General features: G+C 39.7%; 1 protein-coding gene across 1 annotated transcript in view; it reads right to left on the reverse strand.

Annotated features, from left to right (window-relative positions):
- RXFP2 (relaxin family peptide receptor 2) overlaps positions 1 to 18,974 on the reverse strand; it is a 98,093-nt gene that overhangs the window by 43,782 nt on the left and 35,337 nt on the right. The window contains exons 3-4 of the mRNA XM_027557060.1: positions 3,448 to 3,594; positions 871 to 948 (exon numbers count right to left, since the gene is read on the reverse strand). Coding sequence (XP_027412861.1) covers positions 871 to 948; positions 3,448 to 3,594 — 225 coding nt within the window. The remainder of the gene's footprint in view (positions 1 to 870; positions 949 to 3,447; positions 3,595 to 18,974) is intronic.

Consider the following 18,974-nt stretch of genomic DNA (forward strand, 5'->3'; position numbering starts at 1 on the left):
ACATACTAATGTGTGTATGTAACTATATATACACTATAATTATCTATCCATTTATATATTGTGTGTAATATATAGTATATAATATAATCTGTGTATGTATATACAGATAATTCTACCATAGGACAGAGGCCAAACTCTGAACTGTGCACCCAGAGCCCCCTGCAGGTTGGTCCCACCCTCTGGGTCCACCTCCTGCTCCTACATCTTACACTCTGCGAACCGATGTGAAAGGCATCGGGAAGCAGGCTCTGAACTTCCTACCCCGCTGCTTTGCAGGTCATGCTCCGGTGCTCATTCTGTTACCTCTTACTCTTCCCTCCATCCAAGGACCTCTGAGTCCATCTCAGTGTCACCTTGTCTGTGGATCTTTCACCCTCCCTGGCACAGACATCATTTCTCCCAAAGGGCTTCCATACCCACTTGTGCAAACATTCTTCCTTCAGTTCAGCACTAATATTGTATCACTCCTGCTTCTGTAAGGAACTGTCTCTACTTTGGAACCGTGTGAGGTATTTGAAGATTGGGGCCACACTTTAGCTATCCTTGCCCTCTCAGTGCCTAACAGAGGGGCTGAAAAAAGTTGGTGATTGAAAGGAGTAAGACCTTCATTACTTGTCACAAGTATTCAGTACCTATGCATTCGTGCAGTCACAGGCTAATACACAGAGGAAGCATGAATAGAGCATGTTGTTTTCCTTTTTCTCTCTTTTCAGTCCCACGAACAGATAATAGACCAGTTGACCACTGAAACACATTGAACTGAAATTGGGATTCTTAAGGGAATGAATGACACTACCCAGGTAAATCCATGCACCACAAATCATGTTGCTCGCAAAGCTGATACTGAATCTTCGAACCAATACCACTTACAGCACTCCTGTGTTAATGCCACATTATTAGCATTTCCATGGACTGTGCCAAATATAGTCGCCCATCCACTAGTGTCTCCTGTGAAACACACGGTGATGAACATGTGTCAGTTATTCTATAAATAAAATATCAAATTACAAACCAAAAATATAAAAATTTGATCATGAAATCAACTTAAAGTTTTAAGTAATAGAAAGATAACGACAATGGTAAGGAAGAAAAAGCAGGCAAACATCTCGAGTTTTGTCTGTTTCTGCAATTACAAATATTTTAAATATATGATGATTATTTTCCATATGTGTATCCACCTTGAAAAATATCATCGATTTCTAATGCTGACATTTTAAATGTTTGATCTTAATTTTGAGATCCTCAGAAGAAAACATAATCTGTATATGTATATGTAGATACCTACTTGATACATGTAATGAATTCTGATAAAATTCATGTCCTTTGACTTTTTTAATAAGGCAAAAATGAAGTTCCTTTTAATAAAGTTTGTCTAGTCCTGATGAGAAAAATATTTTCTCAATTTGTCAGATGATATGATCTGCTTATTTGCCAGGTTTCCTTCTCTTTTTTAGCAATGAAAACATATTCTTTTTAAAAAAGAAGGCTTGATTTTTGAAATATGATTATCTTAGCATTAGCATAAGCTATTAGAGGCAATAAAACATACAATATGATGCAGGATCCTAAAGTTTATATAAATAGAAAACTAAATTTAAATAGTTGCCCACAGGTCCCTTTACTGTTCTGCTTTTTTTTTTTTTTGGTTTCGCTGTGTGGCTTATGGGACCTCAGTTCCCTGACCAGGGACTGAACCAAAGTCACAGCAGTGAAAGCCTGAAATTCTAACCACTTGACCACAGGGAACTCCTTCCATAGGTACCTTTTTGCAGATCCCTGCAAATTTTAGTTTATTTTTATTTCTTATTAATATTCCCAACAGTTTTTATAATTATTCTATTGGTGTCTTTACATGAATTACTTAATTTGCATTTGGAAAACTCGCATGAGGCAGACAACATGCATGGTCTGAGATTCCCAAGCAGTTGAAGAGGAGAGAGCAAAAACGTGAGTGACTTGCCCTTGGCACCCAGAGAGCTGCTCCACTCCTGAGCACTGACTGTCCTTGCCTGTTCTAGGCTCTGGTGACACCAAAGCAAGTAAGATGCCTGTAAGAACCCTTCGCAAGGTGTTTCTGTCTAGTGAGAGAAGTACGGTGGGAAGACGAGGCCGTCTTTAGTACCATCATCCAGGCACACCAGGATGCGATAGCAGCAGAGAGAAAGGGTGCTTGTCCTAGACAGTGGTACAGCCTCAGGGCGGGAGGCATGGCCGGGAAGCCAAGCTTCTCAGGTGAGGATGGGACGCCTGAACTCTGTCCTACAGGCTGAGGAGGAGTGACGCACAGCTGGTGAAGGCAGAGTGCCGGGAGTGTGCATGAGTCCCCAGGGGCGTGAGAGCAGATTCTAGAGCCAGACACCAGGCACTCCTGGACTCTGCTGTCACCCCTGCTTGCTAGCTGGGCCGTTCCAAGGAGGGGCAGTTTGGTGTGGTATAAAACACACACGATTCTTCCAGATTCAGGACACCTGGTTCCTAGGGTCTACTCTACAACTAACTAGACATGTCGACCTCTCAGGACATCAGTTTCTCCATGGGCAAAATGCACAGGTTAGATGAGAAGACATATACAGTCCTGATACACACACCTAAAGTGGCCTGGGAGACCTTTCTGGTCTGGCCTCTCTTACCTCTTTACCCTCTTTATCCTGTTCGCTCCGCCCATCTCAGTCTGGCTTTCACTTCCCACAAACACAGCTATCTTATTTCATTCAGCCTCTGGGCCTTCCATTTGCTGTCTCCTTTGCCTGTAACTCTGTTCCTCCAGAATATTTCATGGTTTTCCTCTTCTTTCATTTCATTCGCAAATGTCATCATCTCAGCGAGGGGTTTTGTGGCTATGTCTTTAAAGTAGCCTTTCCTCCAAGTCACTTCCTCTCCCACTATCCTGATCTGCATACCTCATGGGGCTTACTACTCTCTTAAATTATTTATTTAAGTACAAGTTTGCCCACATCCTTGTTCACACGGTCTCTGTGAACCCCGCAAGGGTGAGGCGCCTGTCTCCCCTGAGCCTGTCATGTCCTGCTGACTTGGGGAGGACGCAGTGGACACGATATAGGTCTACTGAATAATTTACTTCTCTAGGAAGATCTATTCACACTTTATAGATATTCTTGCAGCTGAACCCAATTTCCAAGCCAGAAGGAAGTGGTCATCGTTTAAGCCATTTAAAACTAAAATACGGGTATCTGAGTAGGATTTAAAATAGTTTTATTTTGTTTTTTATCATACTGTGTTTCTGATTCAAGCCACCTCTAACTAGGAAGATGCAGGTAATTATCACAAATCCATTGGAGAGGAGTTGTTTAGTCGTGTCACAATAGGAGTCCCTACAGAATACCAAATCACCTCTTCCAGTTCATCACTGTTAGCATTCGATCCACACACAGTTCTGGGGAGTTCACAAGGGGGTGTGTCCGTATGGAGCTGAGCAAGTGGACTCACCACAGTTCTCCTCGTCAGCTCCGTTCCCACAGTCCTCCACGCCGTCACAGTGAAAAGCACGAGGCAAACACTGGGAGAGATTCCCACAGGGAAAATATCCTTTTGGGCACAAAGGAGTGATTGTACTGCCTTCAGTCAGTGCACAATCTGTATGAAAGAGGGGACAGGAATCTTAAGTAATGAGAAGAAATTGTTGATATGGCCAAACTCTTTTCATATTATCCTGTTTAATTTTCCCAAAGCTCTATGAGTTGAGTTTTCTGGCGTTACTCTTAGTTTACAGTTTCTCTGAGTAATGTTCTTAATTATAACACTTAAAATAATCACCGTCATACCAAACATTAACTCTACCAAGAATGGAATCAAGGCTCGTTATGAATCTGCTTCAGGAAAGCAAGAGTAAACAAAGTCAAAGCGACTGTCCTACTTGTGTATGTAATCAAAGACTTGTTCACTCCCTGGAAACAGGAAAGCAAAACCATGAGCTAACAGGATCAAACAGATGGATTTATTTACTCATTAATCCTTTATAAGAAGGATTTGAGGTGACATAATGAAAATACACATGCAGAAGGAAAGATGAAGTGTAAATGAGAGAGAAATTCAGGACCACGTTGGAATAAGGAGAGATAATACTATGTAATAACAGGTAACTCTCATTGGGCTTACTGTGTACTGGGTAGTTTGCACAGTGGGTAATCTCAGCTATAAGCTATGACCAACCTAGACAGCATATTAAAAAGCAGAGACATTACTTTACCAACAAAGGTCTGTGTAGTCAAGGCTATGGTTTTTCCAGTAGTCATGTATGGGTATAAGAATTGGACTATAAAGAAAGCTGAGCACCGAAGAATTGATGCTTTTGAACTGTGGTGCTGGAGAAGACTCTTGAGAGTCACTTAAACTGCAAGGAGATCCAACCAGTCCATCCTAAAGGAAATCAGTCCTGAATATTCATTGGAAGGACTGATGCTGAAGCTGAAACTCCAATACTTTGGCCACCTGAGGCAAAGAACTGATGCACTGGAAAAGACCCTGATGCTGGGAAAGATTGAAGGTGGGAGGAGAAGGGGACGACAGAGGATGAGATGGTTGGATGGCATCACCAACACGGTGGACATGAGTTTGAGAAGGCTCTGGGAGTTGGTGATGGACAAGGAAGCCTGGCATGCTGCAGTTCATGGGGTCGCAAAGAGTTGGACATGACTGAGCAACTGAACTGGGCTCCGAAATCACTGCAGATGGTGATTGCAGCCATGAAATTAAAAGACGCTTGCTCCTTGGAAGGAAAGTTATGACCAACCTAGACAGCATATTAAAAAGCAGAGACATCACTTTGCCAACAAAGGTCCATCTAGTCAAGGCTATGGTTTTCGCAGTAGTCATGTATGGATGTGAGAGTTGGACTATAAAGAAAGCTGAGCAAAGAAGAATTGATGCTTTTGAACTGTGGTCTTGGAGAAGACTCTTGAGAGTTTCAGAGTTAGGGAAGCAAAATGCAAAATCATACAGATTGATCTGAATCATCTCTCTGACCCCAGAGGCCCATTTTTAACCATCATGCTAGGGAGAATCAGGAATCTGAATTTCAAGGAGCATAAGTCCTCTATGAGGATGATCTAAAAGTCTTCTCCTTGTGCAGGCAACATAAAAGAAAATGAATGAGAGCTGAATAACTGCTAGATTGAATGAGAAAGTGCAGAAAGGAAACATAATTAATATTTGGAAAGTTACTATATCTGTAGATAAGATGACCAAAGAGATTCCAGAAACATAGATGTGAGAGCCATTCTCTCAAGTTTTAAAGAATATTTTCCAGAAAATAAAGATATGTGGGGGTTTTTTTTGCAAATATCTAATAAAAATTTAGGAGTCATTTTTTTTTTTTTTTAAGAGAGTAGAGGTTAGATAGAAATAGGAGAGGGGGATTAAGAGGTGCAAACTTCCAGTTGCAAAACAAATGAGTCAAAGGTATAAAATGTACAATGTAGGGGAAAAAAGTGCAAGATGAAACTTCAAATAAATTGATTTAAGGAGAGTGCATTCTCAGGCAGGGCTATAGTTCATTATGACTACTTGAAGGGAACAAGGGATGTTGACAAAGTTTTCCTAATCATGCCCATGAAGGTTGGCATCATGGCTAGGAATTTCCCTGGGTTGGGGGGTCCAGTGCTTTTTTGCTTCCCTGGTGGCTCAGACAGTAAAAAATCTGCCTACAAACCAGAAGACCAGGATTTGATCCCCGAGTCAGGAAGATCCCATGAAGAAGGGAATGGCTACCCACTCCAATATTCTTGCCTGGAGAATTCCATGGACAGAGCAGCCTGGCAGGCTACAGTCCATGGTGTTGCCAAGAGTCAGACACAACTGAGAGACTTTAACTTTCACACTTTATGGTGCCTTTTAATACAGCAGAGGACTAGACAATCTAACCTTTGGGGAGCATCATCTACTGCGTACTGCTAGTTTCCTAATTATTTCACTTAATCCTAACACATTTGTGTTGTTGGTATTACTGTCTCCATGTGAAGATGAGGAATGTGGACTTGCCAGGTGGCCCAGCATTAAAGAATCTGCCTGCCAATGCAGGGAATGTGGCTTCGATCCCTGGGTCAGGAAGATCCCATGGAGAAGTAAATGGCAACCCACTCCACTATTCTTGCCTGGGGAATCCCATGGTTAAAGGAGCCTGGTGGGTTACAGTCCATGGGATTGCAAAGAGTCAAACAGGACTTAGCGACTAAACAACAATAACAAAAATAATGAATGGCTGCTGAGCATATGAAGGACACTTCTACTCTGGTCCTTGGGAAAATGCCCTGTGAGCTCTGAGTCCTCCCAGCCCACGCTGCTTTGTGATGAAGTCTTCTCCCGCCAGAGTGTTCACTCTCCTAAAGTCAGTCATGCCTGCTGACCCTCCTTGTTTAACGAATCACGCCATTTGTAAATGGGCAGGAGTTTGATACAGACACTAAAGCTAGGTCTGAGTTATACTACATGTCAAGCTTTTAGTGATATTGATAGACAGCATGAGTAGATTATTGGATATTCTGAGCTTTAGTCCTGACGACCCTGACGACCCTGCAAACACATAAAGGACCAGCATCCGGTCTTTCATGGGGACACTGAGATGTGGCTATGCTCACTCTCCTATGGAACCCGCTGCATCCACGAGGCCTTCCCTCAGTGGGGAGCGTGGCCCTTGGATTCTTTTCTCCCCACTGGGTTTTTGTTTTTACAAAAGCAGAACATATTTTCTCTGCCTTTTCTGTAGTGATCGATGAATGATTTACTGTGAGCAACTGGGCATAAGACCAGTCAGGTCTGACTATTTTAGGAAAACTCTCTGCTGTGAGGCTCTGGAGGTTGGCTTGTTAAGCCTATTCATACACGGAAAGGATTTCATAGATTAAAAAATCAATGAAAGGTCATAGATTTTTAAATCTCTTAACTGCTTTCTTACAAAGATTTCTACAGAGGGCAGGTTTATAAAAACTAGTCCTCCTGTGCTTGGAACATGCATAAAAGTGAAAGTGTTAGTCACTTCAGTCATGTCTGACTTTGGGACCCCATGAACTGTAGCCTGTCAAGTTCCTCTGTCCATGGAAATCTCCAGGCAAGAATCCTAGAATGGGTTGCCATGTCCTCCTCCAGGGGTTCTTCCCAACCCAGAGATCGAACCTGGGTCTCCTACCATGGCAGGCGGTTTCTTTACCACTGTGCCACCTGGGAAGCCCTGGAATATGAATGAGTAAGAGTCAATATTTCTTAGTGAAGCAGCTTTAAGATTAAGATAGTAACTCACAGTTAGAAATAAATTTTGCATCACATCAAAATTTGGCATACAAATACACACGCATATACACACACACAGAAAACAAAATTTCTTCAAATATTACTTACCTTTTACTATGGTGGATGAACTCTGATCATTACCATTCTATCTCATTCACTTAAAAAGGCATCACAAGTCACTAAGTTGATCTCATGAGGCACCAATGGGATGTGAATCACTATTTTAAAATATTCATTAGTAATGAAGTACTCTGGAGACCATCAGATCCAGATTACAACTCTCTCTGCCACTCCCTAGCTATGTGACTTTGAACAAGCTGTAAACTCTAGTTTTCTCATATTTAAAACTGGGTTAATGATAATATCCCAGGAAGCAGACCAGCTAGTGCTTATGAAGTGCTGGAGAATGCCTGGCCCATGGAAGACCCTTGGTTAATGTTCAGTTCAGGTCAGTTCAGTCACTCAGTCATGTCCGACTCTTTGCAACCCCATGAATCGCAGCACGCCAGGCCTCCCTGTCCATCACCAACTCCCGGAGTTCACCCAGACTCACGTCCATCGAGTCAGTGATGCCATCCAGCCATCTCATCCTCTGTCGTCCCCTTCTCCTCCTGCCCCCAATCCCTCCCAGCATCAGAGTCTTTTCCAATGAGTCAACTCTTCGCATGAGGTGGCCAAAGTACTGGAGTTTCAGCTGCAGCATCATTCCTTCCAAAAAACACCCAGGACTGATCTCCTTTAGAATGGACTGATTGGATCTCCTTGTAGTCCAAGGGACTCTCAAGAGTCTTCTCCAACACCACAGTTTGCTGGCAATTGCAATGCAAGGTGAAAAGCATAAAACTTTGATGGAACCTTGCTGGGCCTTACCATTGCATGATCTTTTTATACAACTTCTATGAGAGAAATAACAGGACTATAATAAAGCTTCTCCTACTGCTTCATGTTATTATTTTAAAAGTCATGTGACATACATGGTTTCTGTTTTAAGTAACCTCAACCTCTTGAAAGCTGAAGGGGGATTGTAAATGATTAGGCAACAGAAATATCCTTGCAATTTTCTAATAATATCTTTTTATTGATCTAGAAGAGGTGATTAAGGACTCGGTTTTAAAGACAGTTTTGAAATAGACAGCTGAGGCTGTGTAGGATATTCTGAAGGCAGAACACTGTCTTCTCTCATGGGGTTTATTATGAAGATAACCTTGAGTTCCCCGAGGGCTGGCCCCATTAAATGTCAATCCTACAGATGCAGACTCATTCCGAGTGAGACAAACAATCCAGGGTCAAAGACAGGAAAGATCAAGGTTGTTTCCTTTTCCTTGGGGAAAAAAATAGGCTACATTCACCAAGTATGGGTGAAGGAAGGGGAGGGGAAAGACTGACCATGTAAAAACAGAACCTTACCAACTGTACTTCTAAAAATTCCCATTTTTCACCCCAGAATGGAATCTTCCTGAAAACAGCATAACAATAAAAATTGTATGTGGAAGAGAAATAAAATCTATTCCCTACCTACCCCCTTGCCCTCTGTATCATGAATCTTTATTATCTAACCTAGTGCCTGGTACTTAGTTGGTGCTCATTAATTTTTTAAATGAATTAATGGGTCATTTAGGAATAAAAGAAGGGTTGAAGGAGGAACCCCTTTAAAATGTGAAATTTCCAAAGTTGCAGGCTAATGTTTTGATTCTGATGACAAAATATTGTTTAGTCTTCAAAGTGCTTATCATTTATCATTCTGTCATTATACAATTTAGAAGATGATTAAGAGTCCTTGCTATAGTTGGCATGTACTGAAAAAGAGCCAATACCGGTCTGTAGACAGCATATCATGCTGTCTATTCTTCCTGCCATCTGTGCAAGTGGAGATAGTTTTTATTGAAACTCGGGGATTATAAAAATGGAGGATGCCTACATAAAAGTTGTGTCAATAGCTTTTAAATGGGACCCCTGCCAAACGTGCAGCTGAGGGGAGAATCTCTCTGTAATAGTCTTCCTCTCTTCTCTTCTGGTCAATATTCTAGACATGTCTGTGCAAAGGGATTCTGAAATGACTCCTTGATAGCTTTTTGAAGCCAACTGGACTGCTGCCTAAGGACATACTTTACTGCTTGCTCACCCCTTCCTTGAGGGGGAAAAACAGATGAGAATGATCTTTGAGGTACTCAGTTTGACTTGATGGGGATGAGCGAGTCCCTCTCTGCTTTCTTGGATTCTCTGCCAACGCTCGTCCTGCATGCTGTGGAAGGAAGTCCTTATCCTCTCAGCCTGGTGTTCTGGCTGAGGCTCTTTCCACGTCTCCACCAGGGACGGGGGACGCCACCCCCAGGAAGCCCAGGGGATCTTGGCCCATGAGGCCATTTCTCTATTCCTAGTGGAATTCAGATGGAGATGAGGCCTCTGCTGTTGACTCTAAAGAGACAGTTACTGCATCACGGGAAGGAGCATTCATTTAACATCTAGAAAACGTCAGCTGAGTGCCTACAATGTGCTCTGTCCACAAGGCAGACACAACACTGCCCATCCCCACCTGGAGCTCAGGTGGCAGGATCTCCAAGGGGAGCAGCAATGCCACTCAGGGAAGCAAAGGTGAATCCAGCCCAGTACCTGAGATCACCTTCGGGAGCCCCCCCGACCTCTGTGAAGAGTCTGAGCTCCACTAACACCCCACCTTTTCAGGGCACAGGATTTATTATTTGTTTGAAGGAAACTAGTAAAATCTTCTCTTAAAAAAAAAAAAAAAAAAAAAGCCGTGATGTTAAGGTGAAAGTCACTCAGTCATGTCCAACTCTGTGATCCCAAGGACTGTACGAACCATGGAATGCCTCAGGCCAGAACACTGGAGTGGGTAGCCTTTCCCTTCACCAGCGGATCTTCCAGACCCAGGGATTGAACCCAGATTTCCCGCATTGCGGGCAGATTCTTTACCCGCTGAGCCACAAGGGAAGTCTATGTTAAGGTGAGTGGAGAGAAACTGGCCTCCTGGCGGTTGTTTTCTAAACTTAGAAATCTTATCCTTTTACTCCACTGTTGGGTCCTCCCAGCCCTGACAATATTGTGAGGCCCTATCAGTGAATATGGGCTTCCCAGGTGGTACTAGTGGTAAAGAACCTGCCTGCCAATACGGCAGACATAAGAGACATAAGATATGCGGGTTCACTCCCTGGGTCAGGAAGATCCCCTGGAGGACAGCATAGCAACCCACTCCAGTATTCTTGCCTGGAGAATCCTATGGACAGAGAACCCTGGTGAGCTACAGTCCATGGGGTCACAAAGTTGGACACGACTGAAGGAAAATTTGGCACGCACACATCAGTGAGTGTGCAGAATTCAGATCCAATTTTATGCACACACTGACTCCACCTTCTTCCCATTTCAAAGACTCTGGCCTTAACTGAGTTTCTCTAAGTCCCCAGTTTCTGTTCTTTTCTCCTGAGACAAACTGACCACCTCCAACTGGTGAATGTTCTTCATGATCCTACTCACAGATTTTCTGCAGAAACTATCACCCCAGCTCCCTCCTCAGGTTATTGTCTGAAGTTTGGACAAATTTGGGGAAATGATGTCTGCTAAGTCACTTCAGTCGTGTCTGACTCTGTGCGACCCCATAGACAGCAGCCCACCAGGTTCCCCCATCCCTGGGATTCTCCAGGAAAGAACACTGGTTGCCATTTCCTTCTCCAAAAACAATGTCTAACTATATGGAATAGAGTATTGGTTCAATATGTGTTGATCTAAATTGGGGAAAAAAAAAAAAAAGAATTCTAAATTGCCAACATTATCCTTACAAGGGATGGATCTCCACCCCATGTCCCCCTGGGCTGGGTGCTTTTATGTGGGTGGCGCAATGAACACCATGGCTCTTGATGGGCTCTAAGGTATATAAAGGCACAAGAAAGACTTCTTTTCAACAGATCTCTTCTACTGATCAGTTCACTGCTTAAACTTCATTTTGAGGGATGCATCCTTTTAGGTTCGTATCTGGTCTTTTACTATTTAAATCCACATCTTGTTCTGTAAGAGACTGACTTCTTCCTAAAACCTGTCCGTGTAAAATGAACTTAAGAGAGGTTCGTATCTGGTCTTTTACTATTTAAATCCACATCTTGTTCTGTAAGAGACTGACTTCTTCCTAAAACCTGTCCGTGTAAAATGAACTTAAGAGAATGAACACTGTGATGGGTGAATGGAAGAAGAATGTGGAAAGGGTTATTATGAAGGAGATGGGGTGAAATTTGATGGAAACTTGGCATGGGAGATGTGGAGAGGAGAAAAGATGATACCTTTTTCATTTCACCTCTCTTCTAACCCTCTCTGATTTGTTGGCTGCTCTGTCTTGAGGGACTTTCACGGGCTATTCTTCTTGGTGGTAACTGTCTCAAATTGTGTCACTCCAACTTACATACTGACCTGTGTCCTAGACTGCTGCGTACGACCAGGCAGGATGAACCTTGCACAAGTGCGGGGCTCCATTCACACAGCTGCTACTGCTGAGCTGTGTAGGAGCCACAAGGTCCAAGCCTGAGGCCCTGGATGATGCGCCCTTTATGATGCACAAAGGTTGATGGGCTCCCTTTCTGCCCTCAGACAAAGCTCCCATCTGTGTCTTATATTCCACTTCATCTCCTCTTCTCAGCATCTCTTGGCATTATCTCTTTTCTCTCCTGTATTTTCAATATCCCTGTCTCTCCACTGGCTTTTCCATTAACACTAATCTTACTCAATCACCTCTTAACCTTCAAAACAAACAAATCAACCAACCAACTAACTAACTGAGCAAGCAAGCAACCAACCAATCAACTAAACAACTCCCAGTCCTACTGGAGCTGAGACACTCCTCCCTTCAAAGTTAAATTTCCCAGAAAAATCATATTAGCCAATGTTTCCAGTTCCTTACCACCCTTTCTTTTCTCAGTTCACAGCATCAGTCTTGGCTGTGCTGCTCCACTGAAATTTTTCCCACTGGAATCACTAATGTCCTCTTTATTTCTAAACACCATAGATATTTTATAGTCTTCATTTTGCTTAATTCTTGCCAGCATTTGACCCAGCCAGCCACAGTCATCAGGTTGAAGCCTTTCTTCCTTGGCTTTGTGATGTCTCACTGTCCTGGCTTACTTCCTTCTTCTCCACACTCTCTCATGGTCCTCCTCTAGTTCCATCCCATCTCCTTAATGTGTTGGCTCCTTTTTCTTCATCAATATCCTGAATGTCACCAATATGCATTAGGTCAGAATCAAGTCAGTTAAAGAATTTAGAGGGACCTGTGAAGAGTTACTAATATTTTAGTTTGTCAAACAAGAACATTAAAAAAAACCCTAAATTATGATTATTAGAATGGTTATTATAAGAAAAACAGTATTTTATTGTTAAAAATCTGAGAGAATATATGCACAGAAGAAAAGACAGTCCCTTGAAAGGAATACATTTAGCTTTACAAAAGACTAACTTATTTTTGCTCATGGATGGGTGAAACTTTCATTCCTGACAGCAGTGGCCTGGAACACAGTGTTTGGAACTATGTGTGAGAAAACTGAATCTGGCAATGCAAGCAGAATTCTTTGCTGAGGTTAGCCCCTCGGTTCTATAACTCACAAGTGTTTTCTGCCACTGTGTCACTTGTCTTTAACTTTGCTTACAACAGAGGCTCTAGAGAGGAAATGATCAGATCCTGACTTTAAAATAACTATGCAAGCTAAAAATAGAAGGCAACTTACTTGATTTATTAAGGATATTTATAAAAATCCATAGCATATAATATACCTAATGGGAAATTTTGGGAGATGTTCACTTGGAGGTTGAGAACAGGGCAGTGATATCCACTATTACTGCATCTTCTCAAGACTACACTGGGGACTTTCCTGGTGGTCCAGTGGCTAACTCTCCGAGCTCCCAATGTAGGGGGCCCAGGTTCAATCCCTGGTCCAGGAACTCAATCCCACATGCTAAGAGTTCTCATACTACAGCTAAAAGTCCCTCAAGTCACAACTAAGACCTGGTATAGCCAAATAAATAAACACTTTGTGTGTGTGTGTGTGTGGGGGGGTGGGGGTGTTCTGCACTGGAGGACTTAGCAAATGTAGTAAAGCAAGGTGAGCAAATCAATGATATACATGCTGGAAAAAATAAAATTGTCACTATTCACAAATGATATCAGTGTGAACATTAACAAATTCAAACTAATAATTAGCATTATAGAGTTTATGAAGGGTTTCTGTTGAGTCAATTTAATATCTCTATATCAATTACAAACAATTGAAAAATGAAGTATTTTTAAAAATGCCTTTTACAATAGCATCAACAGTGTTTACTATAGCATCAAATCTAAGAAAAATTTGCAAGACATTTGTGCAAAGTATGTAAAGTTATTGATAGCTATTAAGGACCTAAATAAATGGAGTTAATTCTTCTCTCAAATTGATATATAGGTTCAAAGCAATTTCAGTAAGAATCCAGGAGTGTGGATGGGTATGTATATGTGTGTAGAAATGGATAAGCTGTTTCTCCAACACATATGGGGACAAAAAAGGACAGGAAAAGCCAGCTGTGTCTTGAAGAAGGAAGACGAGTTGAGAGAACTGGTTACCTGTATATCAGGACTTAGGATTAATGATACAATAATTCTGAGAGTTTAATAATTGCACGAATGTCCGACCAAGGCTCAGAGGTTGTCTGGGACGCAGAAGGTCTAAGACTGCAGAGGATGAGGGCTGTAACTGGAACACAGGTTGGCTCACCCCTAAATCTAGCATCCACGCCACTCCTGTCCTAATCCCTTCCACTGGTGTAGCACTTCGTGATTCCAAATCTCTGTTGTGTATGCCCTCCGTGTCCAGTCTCTGATTAAAGCAACACCAGAAGAATTAAAAACTACCTTCTTTTCTGAGCTTTGGGTTAAGATGATCTATTGTGAGCAAATCCCAACTACGCTCCCCACCACACTCACTTTTCCGAAGACACAAGGGCCGACTGACAACTCTGCTTTTTCACTGAAAAATTTAGTTTATTGAAGAGAGAATCTCCACAGAAGGTGACCAGAGAAAAGGCTGCTGCTGTGAGAGGAGCTAAGCTCTGTAAGAGCAGTTAGATCCGGCTTCCAAGCTGGCTTGAGGAAGTGGCTGGACACAGCCGGTCAGCAGAAGCTGGGACCTGCATGAAGCCACCTGCTGGGGTACAGCCCCTAACAATGCGTGGGGGATAAGTTACCTCTGCTGACCACCCAAGGCTGTGATTTTAATACTGGCCAGGAAGGAAATCAGCGGTGGTATCTCTGCAAACTGGGCATGAGATTTGGAACTTGATCACCCACAAGGCAAAGTCCCTGAGATTCTCATATAAACCACGGCTCAGAACTGAACACTCCAATGAACTATGTTGATGCAATTCTGAGATCGCTCATAGGGAGAAATGAGCAGGAGGAAAATCCCTCCAACGTCATGAAAATGTCCAGGCCTTCAAAAAAGAGAAAATTCATGCCTAGGGAATTGGGAGATAAAATATCTTCCCCTTATCAAGCACATATTCTATTCACACAGAACTTGCCTGAGGCGGGGAAAAAATTAAAGTGATATGCCACTGATGAGAACATTTATTGCAAACTTATTTTTTTCTATGCTACTGAAGATCTAGAATTATAGGGATGAGGGATGGATGCATGTGAATGAAGCATTTAAAAATGCTTCTGCTAATTCCACTATGAATTCTTTTTTTTCCCCACTATGATTTCATGTGTAAATTTTCCACTATTTTTTCTGATTTATTTTCCACTATTATTTCTTATGATTTCTTATTTATCATCATATAACTGTGTACACAAAAACTATCCTTAATTAATTGAATTTTATTCACAATGTCTTAGGATGAAATGTGCCATTTTTCAATATCAGCTTACTGGAAAGCAACATCCCAATTTTTGTCTTTAAAATTCAGGTGACAGCCAATTTTGTCACTTCAAGTGAGAATCCTTAAAACTCTTTTATTACACTGGGTCATATTCATTCACGGTAAGATGAACAAATGAATAACATCTGTTGGGAGATGTATTTTAGGTAGTGCCTTTAGAGATATCTCCAATGACCTTCCCTTCTGGGTTTCTGCTATTTTTCCTCTTCCCTCACAGTGGGCTCCATTCAGCCCTGAAGCAGGTGAATTTTCATTAGCAGTGCTGCTTCAGCCTCTCAGTATGACTGGCCCACAGTATAACTGATTTTCACAGCTATTGGCAGCATGGATGTAATTGTGTGAAACTAAGATTTAGTTCATAAACCTTTTCTCAAGACACAGTCTCAGCCCTTTTCTCAAGGGCTGAACTGACAGGATTTAGAAAGGACAGGGTTGAGATTTGAATTGGTCCATTAGGGGGCAGTCAAATACTGTTCTCCTCAAAGCTCTAGCTCTGCTTTTGATGACTGCGTTTTTTCAAGGTTACAAAGTATTTAAATAAGTAGCAACTGGTAGTTATCAAGTAGCATTCTCAGTACTTCATGCTTTCAATTTCCCAGCCCATGTTTTTAGTTTGTAATATTGCTCATAATTAGCCCATAAAATTTTTATGGGGAAGGAGTTTGAAGCTGGTTAACAATACAAGTAAATGAACTGATGATAAAATACATGAAGAAAGTGATGATCAGATCTGTTATCTTGACTGATTAACTAATGTTGGTAGCTTAAGATAGCCATATCATTCATTCTTTTTTAAATATACATTTAAAAAGCAATTTTTACTCCTATAATTCTAAATGACTTTCCTTTGTTTATTATAAACAACTTTGTTGCTTTAACTGTGTAATTTTAACTGCTTTAACTAACAATTATAATTTTATCATGGAAAAGAAAAAGATTTTGCTGATATATATACCAAATTATTTTTATAAGCAGGAGTAAGATATCAAAGCATTAACATATCTAACTTTGAAAGTAAATGATTTTAAATATAAAGGGTTTAAAAGTAATATAAAATTAGAAAATATAAATTTCCAGAGAATTATAATTAATAAATATTTATTAGATTGGTACTATGGATTTTAAATATGGCATTTACTTAGAAATAAAAAAAATCATCTGCTTAAATTTTTCCTTCTTTTTTAAAGAACAGCATTACATTGTGGTAAATCTTAAAAACATTACTTTGGTAATAGATAAAGATTTTGCTTTTCCAAAGCAAATCAATTTAGATGCATTACTATAAGCAAGTATTTTAGTAAAATTGGTTAACCATAGTTACATATCTGTACATTAAAGAATTTTTAAGGGCATAGATAACCTTTATGACATGTGTTGAATACAAGAACCTATTTTAAACTGTCTATTCTTAAAGATTATAAAAAGTTGAAATTACAGATGTGCATAGAGCATTAACTTCTGAAGGAAGAAGACCTTAAATCAAGTAGACTCCTTTCTACAACTGTATTTCATGCAAAATGAGTTCATATAATGTTTCTCCTTAGATAACACTTAAGTTTTCATGTAAGAAAGATTAAAATATGACAAAACTCATGCTACATGTATTAAAATATTTTAAAATAATTTGAAAAAAGTTTTAGTATTCCAAATTCAAGCTAAAATTTGAATATTAAAAATATTTTATCTGTAGATATTCTTAAATAACTGCTCGTAAATACTGCAGTTTATTTCAATATTTAAAATATGCAGTTGAATTCATTTAATAAAATAAAAAAATTTTAAACCTAAAACAAATTTCTCAGAAAAGAAATACAATTTCAAATTTTAACTTCATTCTCAGAGGTTTATTAAAAGTTTCTAAGAAAGCCTATGAATCTAAAAACATCCTTAATAAGACTAATAATAAACCCACATGCCTTGGGTATGATGAATAGATTATTTACTTAGAGGTGCACAAGCTCACAGCAAAACAAGTCTATATTTTTCTTTAAAACCAGGTAAAGATTAAATTTCATTTTTTTTTCTCAGCTATACAATAAAAATGCCACCAACTTGAAAGTGAGCAGTCTGGCTAAAATGAAAATGTTTAAAAATTAAAAACAGAAAGAATTATCTTATGGTAGCTTTGGTTCATTTAAATTATTGTCTTTTATCTAAATTTGCTCTTAGGGAGAAATATTGATTTTAGATTTGTCTTTGGTTTTGCAGTTTCCAGTTTAATTATGTTAATAATGAAATATACCAATATATTATTAAATATAGCAATATTTAATTATGTTAATAATGAAATATAGCAATAATGAAATATAACAACTATATAAAATTTATGAACAGATTTCAACAGGTTGAAATTTCATAAGGCAAAATTTTAACTTATTAACGTGTCGTACATTTTTTCAAATACTAAAAAAATTTCTCCATTATCATTGATTTCTTCATCATCGTTTTTTTAAGCTATCTTGTCTACAATTTTAACCACATTTAAAAGGCAAGTTTCCACGAAAAATCTGTTGCATCTAGAAACTGCTAGGATGAGACTACAAGCAACTAGTGACAATGACAATGCAAACTGGAGGTCTGCTCATCAAACATTGCAATGAGTGTATTATAAATATGATAGAACTAAGTAGAAATATTCTGTTCTTTTGGAATTGCACTCATTTAAGTGAGAAAGCAGCAGCCTTACCTTTGACATCCATCAGAACGATGAAATGAAGTAGAAGGAACATTGCAATCAATCTGCGGCTGAAGAGACACTTAATACCAGAAACGTAACAATGGGTTCACAGCAACTGAGTTATTAGATGTATGCTCCTTATACCTCAGAAGGAGTTCTGATATACTGACTTCGGTGCCTCCCCTGTGTCTGAGCATGCTCACAGCTAGAACTTTACTGGCACGAGAGGAGACGGTCTTTGTCACTATGCAGCCTATCTTTTTCATTCTTTTTTTTTTTGGTTTCATTTTATTTCAAATCTACAGTTGTGTTCTTGATCATTAATTCATTATAGTACGTACAGAGAGACATACATAAAACTCTGGTATTATAAAAAACATTAAAAAAAAATCACTCTAAAAAAGTTTCCCATTAAAGCATGTAGCACAATTTGCTCCTAATTTAGTATATGTGCTGCCAAAGCGAACACAGATTTACTCTTAATTTAAATCCAATAGTATATAGAAGTTCTCCAATAGGGAGGGAAATAGATTTACACTGAATAGGTGATGAAACTCTTTGCAAACATATTTTTCATTCAATAAACAACTAACAAAAAGCTACTCACTGGCAAATATACAAAGAATACCTGCTTCCATTCATATGCACTTAAATGTTTTCAAATGGCATACAGAAAGATAGTAATAACTAAGATATATGGCCCTGTGTTTAATACTTACTAACTGTAAGACATTCACACAATATTTTAAACTTCATTTACTTCCTCTATAATTATGTTCCTTTTTTTAAAATGGATACTTTTATTCTTGCTTTCAATCCCGTGTTTCACATCTATTAGAAAATATTAATTATAATTCAGATCTTACATCCTGAAAGCAGCTTTTAAAGCAGCATAGTCAGTGTAAGTTAGAGAAAGAGACTTTGGTCATAGAATTCAGTTGATCCTAGTCTAATGATAAAGAGTCTACAAAAGGACATTGTAGAATTTCATCGTCTAAGAAATTCTGAGAAATGTCTATGTAGACATACTAAACATTTCGTAGTTGTGATTTGGACAGAGGATTTTCTAAGGAAATGACACTCTTATATGTTGCTATGAATTCTGTCACAACAACACTGAAAAACTATCTTGTGATGACTGGCTACATCA

This window comes from Bos indicus x Bos taurus, chromosome 12 (assembly GCF_003369695.1).
Source record: "Bos indicus x Bos taurus breed Angus x Brahman F1 hybrid chromosome 12, Bos_hybrid_MaternalHap_v2.0, whole genome shotgun sequence".
NCBI lineage: Eukaryota > Metazoa > Chordata > Mammalia > Artiodactyla > Bovidae > Bos > Bos indicus x Bos taurus.